The following is an 8975-nucleotide window of genomic DNA, read 5'->3' on the forward strand; positions in this document are numbered from 1 at the left end:
CTTTATTAAATGTTACATACATGTATGCATACACACACAAATATATATACACATATACATGTATATATTCTGTATATGTGTTGATACAATGTGATTTTTTTCTCATTTTTCAATCTCATTTCTCAATCTCATTCCCATTGATACAATGTGATTTTTTTCTCATTTTTATGAGCACACCTGGTTAGTTTTGGCAACATATCTGAGAATATATTCTAGAAAATCCATTCAAAGTTTTAATTTCTAAGTGCCACCTCTGTGCATCTTTGACTGGCCCACAGCCCTGACCTTCCTCTCCTAGCTGAAGATTTATCTTTCTCTCCCACAAGAACATGGAAGGCAACCAGACATGGATCACAGACGTCACCCTGCTGGGATTCCAGGTTGGTTCAGCACTGGAGATTCTCCTCTGTGGACTTTTCTCTGTCTTCTATACACTCACCCTGCTGGGGAATGGGATCATCTTTGGGATTATCTGCCTGGACTCTAAGCTTCACACCCCCATGTACTTCTTCCTCTCACACCTGGCCATTGTTGACATGTCCTATGCTTCCAACAATGTTCCCAAGATGCTGACAAATCTTATGAACAAGAAAAGAACAATCTCCTTTTTGCCATGCATAATGCAGACATTCTTGTATTTGGCTTTTGCTAACACAGAGTGACTGATTTTGGTGGTGATGTCCTGTGATCGCTATGTGGCCATCTGCCACCCCCTACGTTACAACGTCCTCATGAGCTGGAGAGTGTGCACTGTCCTGGCTGTGGCTTCCTGGGTGTTCAGCTTCCTCCTGGCTCTGGTCCATTTAATTCTCACCCTGAGGCTGCCCTTCTGCAGGCCTCATGAAATCAACCACTTCTTCTGTGAAATCCTGTCTGTCCTCAAGTTGGCCTGTACTGACACCTGGCTCAACCAGGTGGTCATCTTTGCACCCTGTGTGTTCATCCTGGTGGGGCCGCTCTGCCTGGTGCTGGTCTCCTACTCATGCATCCTGGCGGCCATGCTGAGGATCCAGTCTGGGGAGGGCCGCAGAAAGGCCTTCTCCACCTGCTTCTCCCACCTCTGCGTGGTGGGGCTCTTCTTTGGCAGTGCCATTGTCATGTACATGGCCCCCAAGTCCCACCATCCTGAGGAGCAACAGAAAGTTCTTTCCCTGTTTTACAGCCTTTTCAACCCAATGCTGAACCCCCTGATATATAGCCTGAGGAATGCAGAGGTCAAGGGAGCCCTGAGGAGGGCACTGAGGAAGGAGAGACTGACGTGAGACATCTCAAAGGGAACCATGGGGAGGGAGCCTTGCTCCCTGCAAAATATGTAAGTTGGCTTTTTTTTTTTTTGTCTTTTGCTAGAATAAATGCTACCTTAAAATGGAATACTATAGACCTCTACATACAAACTGAAGACATAAATCTTTTAGAAAAGATAGGTAAATGCATTTATAATCCTGGATAGGCATAAATTCACAGAGAAGACACAAAAATCTCTAGATGTAAAATGTTTAAGTTTGATAAATATAGGACCTCTTCACATTAATCATTGTGCTCATCAAAGTCGCCATTAAGAAAGAAGAAATGCAAGCCACAAACCAAGTGATCCTCTGGAAACTACATGTACCCAGAAATGGAACTGTTTATACAGTACATGGAAAGAACTCCTTTAAATCAACAAAAATATAAACAACCAAATTTTATAAAATTAGCAAAACATATGAACAGATAATCTTACAGAAAATGCAAGTGGCTGATAAACATATAAATGCTGCTTTCCACCAATAGTAAGCAAGGAATTGTAAATTAAAACCACCATGAGATACTATTATATACCCACTAAAATGTCTAACATTTTTAATGGCTTATTTATCATTGATGTTACAGGAAATCTATCTCTAATATTGGAAATGGTCGATACTAGCAGAGTTTGTGCCAATAGTAGCTGTCAGACTGAGTTAATAAGAGCATAGTACACAGCCTCAAACCATATCAGATAGTATCATTCATTCATTTTTATTCCTCTTTTTCAACGTTGTGTGGCTACTCTGTGTCTTTTGTCTTTCCATATAAACTGTAAAATCAGTTCGCCATATCCACAAATAACTTGCTAAAATTTGATTGAGGTTGTATTGAACCTATCAGTAAATTTGGAAGTACCTGAAATCTTGACAATAAGTGAGTCTTCCTATGTACATGGAATATCTCTCCATTATTTAGATCTTTGATTTCTTTCATCAAATATTTTCAGTTCCCCTTATATAAATCTTGTACCTATTTTGTTAGATGTATACCTAAGTACTTATTTTGTAGTGCTAATGTAAATGGAATAATATTTTTTAATTTCAAATTCCAATTGCTCATTTCTAGTGTCAGAAAGCAATATGTATGTTAACCTTATATCCTACAACACAACCTTGCTATATAATTTATTAATTTCAGGAGTATTTTTGCTAATTTGGGGGGATTTTCTACATGAATAATCATGTCATCTGTGAAGAAAAACAATTTTATTTCTTCTTCCCCAATCTGTATATACTTTGTATTTCCTTTTCTTTTCTTAATGCGTTAGCAAGGGTTTACCATACAACGTTGAACAGAAGTGGTAAAAGAGACACACTTGCCATGTTCCTGATTTTAGTGTAAAGCTTTTAGTTTCTTAGTATGACATATGACGTATGTTACCTGTAGGTTATTTGTAGATCTTTTTTATAAAGTTGAGAAAGTTCTACCCTATCCTTACTTTGCTTAGAGATTTTCTTTATAATGAATGTGTGTTAAAATTTGTCAACTCCTCTCTTTGCATCAATTGATATAATTATAGATTCTTCTTCTTTAGACTGTTTATTTGATGGATTACATTAATTGATTTTTGAATGTTGACTCAACCTTGCATATCAGAATAAATCCCACTTGATCATAATGTATTATGATGATTGTAATGTCAGTATTATGATCAGTATACATTATAAAACTCTATTTGGTAATATTTTGTTGAGGACATTTGCACATATGTTCTTGAGTGGTATCACTCTGTAGTTTTCCCTACCTGTAATGTGTTTGTCTAGTTTTGGTATTAAGGTAGTACTGGACTCCTAGAATTAGCTGGGGGAATATTCAGTCTGCTTTAATTTCCTGGAACAGATTGTATGGAATTGGTATAATTTCTTCCCTGAATGTTTAGAAGTCACCAGTGGACCCATCTGGGCCTTATACTTTTTCTTCAGGAAAGTTATTAATTCTTGATTCAATTTATTTAATAGATATCAGCTTATTCAGATTATCTGTTTTGCCTTTTATGAATTTTGATGGATTGTGCCTTTCAAAGAATCGTTCTACATTATCTAGTTCATCATATTTGTAAGCATAGAGTTGTTCAAAATGTTCCTTTATTATCCTGTTAATGTCCATGGGATCAATAATAATGGCCACTCCTTCAACTCTGTATTAGTAATTTATGTCTTCTTTCTTTGTTTCTTAGTTAATCTGGCTGGAGGGGTATCAACTGTACTGATCTTCTCTATTGATTTTTCTGTTTTCAATTTCATTGATTTTTGCTCTAATGTTTATTATTGACTTTTTTGTTCTTAGCACTAATTTGCTTTTCCTTTGTAGTTTCTCAAAATGGAAACTTATGTGGAAGCCTGGATTCTTGATTTTCTTTCTTCTTTTCTAATGTATGCATTCAATGCTGTAAGTTTCTCTTTAAGCACTGCTTTATTTCATCACACAAGTTTTATATAAACTGTATTTTATTTTAACAATATTATAAATATCTCTTGCGATTTCTTTGACCCAGGCATTTTTTTATGAAAGGTTTTGTTAAAATTTCCAATTACTGGGGTTTTCCTGATGTCTTTCTGTTATTGATAACTAGCTTAATTCCACTGTGGCATGAGAACATACTTTGTATAATTTCTATTCTTTCATATCTGGTAAGGTGTGTTTTGTGGCTCTGAATATGGTCTACCTTGTTGAATATTTTATGTGAACTTAAAAATGTGTGTTCTCCTATTGCTAGATGAAGTAATCTGTACATTTCAGTTAGGTCCAGTTGATTCACGGTGCTATTCAGTTCAACTGTATTCCTACTAATTTTCTGCCTGCTGGAACTGTCCATTGTAGATTTGGATTATAATCTCAAAAGACAAAAATCTCAAACACCATAATTTCAAATGTTGAAACGCCAAAAGATCAAAATCTGCAACGCCTAAAATAGCTGATGTCTAAAATGCCAAAAATGACAATCTTAATATATTAAAATTCTGAGTGATGAAAACCTGAATTCTGGGGAAGAGATCAGTGCATGTTCAGATGCATGCAGGATAGTTGCATCCTGAAAGTTGCATCATGTTAGGCAAAATTATTACCTTGGTATTGTCTTCATTTGCATTTGGTAGAAAACTCAGATGAGTGGACTGGCCACGTGATAAGACCCAATAAAAGCTTTTGTTTAAAAATATGTCATTTGTCTGCATTGGCATTTTTCCCAACTGATGAAATCCCAGAAGCTTTTAATGAATTAAAGACACATTTGTCTGAAGAAGCCAGCAAAGTTAACAACTAGTTTGAAAATAATTATAAGCACAGTAGATTAGAAGACACTTATGCAATGGAATTGCTGTTCATTCACCAGTATTGTTGCTGAGAAATTCATGGTCAGCATGTGAGTACACGCCGAATGAATTTTAGCCTAACCGGAATAACAAAGAAGCATGCCACAGAAAATAGAAACATTTAATTGGGAGTTCTCATGTCAAAGTATATAGAATCACAGAAGAATTTCAAAAAGACCAATGCCATGTAGACGATGAATGTGAACATAGTCTCCAAGGAGAGCCATGCTTTAAAAGAACAAAAGCAGCTATTCATCACGATGCAAGACTTCAAAAATAGTTAATGATAATGAAAGTTGGCCAGATTTTATGGACTACCTCTATGCAACTGCCCACAACTTAGTCCTATAATACACTTTTTCATATGTCAAATATTCTTTTTAGTTTTTTTTTTTTTGCATTTTTTTCTCCTTTGTTTTTCTTGTTTTAGTTTTTTCCACTATTTTATATTGTCAGCATTATCTTTTACAATCATTATACTGTATACTTAATCTTCATTCCTAGTACTGGAGGAATAAATTGTGTAAAGACTTTTAAATAGTTCTAATTTATTTTATGCATTTTTTGCAAATTTGAGTTTGTGAACGTGCATTATGACAACATTGACTTTATGTTTAAGCATTGTGAGTATGCATAAAAACACTGAAACTTCCTCAGTAAATTACAAGAGGTCCTTTTGCACATCTGCGTTTGTGAAAGATAGTATTTCTTGAGGTCATAGCTCCTTGGGTGACTGGTATAATGATGCAATGTGTCATCCCCAGGGTTTTTGCTTGATCTTGCCAAAAGACTTAGGTTGTCCATTACAATATTTCATATGACTGAAGTTATAAATTTTGGTGTACACACAATTATCAACCATAGTGACATGCATTTATACATTTTGCTTTTTGACCTATTTCTTTCTGAAGACAACTTGTCAGTTCAAAATTGTTATACCCATGCAACTGTCATTAGCATACTTGAGTGTTTATGCTTGCAAAAATATGTATATTATTGCTTATTTTATTTCATAAGCTGGCCTATAACACGTTCTGTCATGTTTTTATGTTTCTTAAATAAATCCTCTTTAAAATGTAAATAAATATCTTTTTTAAAAAATTTTAAGGTATTTTTTCCAGAATTATATTTTTGGGATTTTGATATTTCAGGATTATAATTTTCTAGACTTCATTTAAGGATTTTGATCTTCTGTGATTTCAACAGTCAGGATCATGGAGTTTGAAATTGTGTCTTTGAGGATCGTGATTCGCTCCCATCCACTACTAACAGAGGGGTGCATTTATATATCTCCCTCTTTCAGTTTCTGTCAGTTTCTTTCTCATGTATTTCTTTCAGTTCTTTCAGTTTCTGTCTCGTGTATTTTGACATTTTACTAGGTACATACACATTAAGTATTATGTCTTCTTGGGGAATTGATGATTTTAGTACTATCTATTAACTTTATCCTTGATAATTTTCCTTGCACTGAAGTCTGCTCTGGTTGAAATTAATACATTTAAGCCTTTAATCCATTTTGAGTTTATTTTTGTATGTGATGTGGGTTCATACACAAAAGATAAGGGTGCAATTTATGCATGTAGATATGCAGTTTTCCCAGACCACTTATTGAAGACTATCCTTTCTCCATTGTGTGTTCTCAGCACCGTTGTCAAACATCAGTTGACCATAGATGTGTGGATTTATTTCTCGCTCTCTATTCTGTTCCATTGTCTTGTTTTTATGCCAGTTCCACACTGTTTAGATTATTAAAGCTTTGTAATGTATTCTGAAATCAATAATTGTGGTGCCTCTAGCTTTGTTATTACTCAAGATTGTTTTGGCTATTTAGAATTTTTGTGGTTCCATTCATACACACACACACACACACACACACACCATTTTCCTTATTTATTCATTTGTATACACACACAATAAAATATTATTCATTCATTTGTACACACACACGTAATAGAATATTATTCCGTCTTAAAAAGGGGAAATCCTGCCATTTGTGATAATGTGAATGAACCAGAGGACTTTATGTTAAATGAAACAAGCCAGATATAGAAAGACAAATAATGCATGATCTCACTTATATGTAAAATGCAAAAGAGTCAAACTCATAGAAACAGGGAGGAGAATGGTTGCTGTGAGGTGCTGGGGGGAGAGAGAAATGGGAGCATATTGGTCAAAGGGTTAAAAATTTCTGTTATAGAAGATGAATAAGGCCAGGTGCAGTGGCTCACACCTGTAATCCCAGCACTTTGGGAGGTCGAGGTGGGTGGAACACTTGAGGCCAGGAGTTCGAGATCAGCCTGGCCAACATAGTGAAAACCCGTGTCTGCTAAAACATACAAAATTTAGCTGGGTGTGGTGGTGCATGCCTGTAATCCCAACCACTTGGGTGACTGAGGCACAAGAAACACTTGAACCTGGGAGGCAGAGGTTGCAGTGTGCAGAGATCACACCACACTCCAGCCTGGACAACAGAGCTGACTCTGTTTCAAAAAAAAAAAAAAAAAAGAATAAATGCTGGAGCTCTAATGTACAACAATTTGACTATAGTCAATAATACTGTAATGTATACTTGAAATTTGTTAAGATCTTAGGTGTTCTCACCACACTCACACAAAAGGTAACTATGTAAGATGATGAGTGTCTTAATTAGCTTAATTATGGTGATTATTTCACTATACATAGATATGAAAATATCAAGTTGTACATCTTAAATATATGCTTTTTGTCAATTATACTTCAGTAAAATTGGAATTAAAAAGGCGATTAGAAATAGCCTTCACAAGAATGGAAAGATCTGCCACCCTAGTGAAATTTCTAAGGTCCAATATTTGAGATATGTTGTAATATTACCTTTAAAGTAAAGGAAATATTTCTGCCACCGTTAACACTAAGAGAGAGACACAACGTTTGTGGGACCCTTTAACACTCTTAAGGTAATATATGCCACATTTTAATGTTCATTTCTAATAAAATTACTGAACACTCCATAGACTTCCAATTTAAAATGGGGCCCAGAACAAGAGAAGATTCTGCACCTAGCTAAAATGGGTCCAATGAAATTCAGTATGAGTGTGGAAAATGAAGATGCAGTATGGCTATGTTTAAAAATTTCTAAATGAAAAAAAAAAAAAACCAAACATCTTGCTTGGAGTAAAATCATTTTCTCTAGCAAACATAACTCCTCTTTTGAGACACAGCTCTTCTGGCTCCACACTGAACCCTGGTAGGTACCATGTGCCCCAACATGGTACTGTGAGTCGGGGCTCCCCATCTCCTGGGCCATGGACTGCTGCTGGCCTATGACCTGTTAGGAACTGGGCTGCAGAGCAAGAGGTGAGCAGCAGGTGAGTGAGCAAAGCTTCATCTGTATTTCTGGTCACTCTCCATTGCTCCTGAGCTCTGCTTCCTGTCAGATCAGTGGCAGCATTAGATTCTCATAGAAGTGCAAACCCTCTCAAACTGCACATGCAAGGGAGCTACACTGCATGCTCCTTATGAGAATCTAATGCCTGATGATCTGTCACTGTCTCCCATCACCCTGAGATGGAACCATCTGGTTATGGGAAAACAAACTCAGGGCTGTTGTATAATTATTTCATTATATATCACAATGTAATAATAATAGAAATAAAATGCACAATAAATGTAATGCACCTGAATCATCCCCAAACCATTTCCCTTGACCCCATTCATGGAAAATTGTGTTTCACAAAACCACACCCTGGTGCCACAAAGATTGGGGACCACTGCTTTAAGTGACCATGCAGCCTGTGATTCCCAGAAGGAACTAAAATGATCAGATCCGTTAAAACATAAATTGGGGCATGCAAAGAAGCACTCCATTATCAAATGGAAGTAATACAACAGATATTTAGTATATTTTATTTTATTTCATGATAGTCTATTAAAATATTTGTTTAGATAGAACTTTTATAAAACAATTACTGTTTTATTTTATTTTTTTACAGATCTCTGATCATCTTGGTCTATGAATTTATAATGTACTGTGGTTACTGGTTACCTGACTGTACAGTACATTAGGGAATCAGCTGAAGCCCAGACTTTAGTGTTATGTCACACCTGAAGACATAACACACGCTTACAAAGGAAAAGGAAGATGAGTTCTCAGCGTAGAGCACATGAACTGAAAGCTGTAATCCATCAACTCTCATATTGCCAACAAATGTCGATTCACAGATTTTACTGAAGCAATGTTATGTAGCGATCTGCTTAGACCATAACATGTGCCCTATGATTTTGCAGAAGCCATTGTTGGTTGTTTTCTGTTTCCCTCAGATAATCATTCCTGTAGAGTTTTAAGATGCTTTGATTTTATTTTAAGAACACTAAAGTAGTATCATGATTCCCTGCATC

The 8975-nt window shown here is 35.9% G+C and overlaps 1 protein-coding gene across 1 annotated transcript; it reads left to right on the forward strand.

Annotated features, from left to right (window-relative positions):
- The first annotated feature begins 329 nt into the window (after positions 1-329).
- LOC108543325 (olfactory receptor 2A14-like) lies at positions 330-1262 on the forward strand. The gene is given in 1 exon segment (XM_017893758.1): positions 330-1262. A coding segment is annotated over 1 exon segment (933 nt).
- Positions 1263-8975: the final 7713 nt, after the last annotated feature.

The sequence above is a fragment of the Rhinopithecus bieti genome, unplaced genomic scaffold (assembly GCF_001698545.2).
Source record: "Rhinopithecus bieti isolate Rb0 unplaced genomic scaffold, ASM169854v2 scaffold_23862, whole genome shotgun sequence".
Classification (NCBI taxonomy): Eukaryota; Metazoa; Chordata; class Mammalia; order Primates; family Cercopithecidae; genus Rhinopithecus; species Rhinopithecus bieti.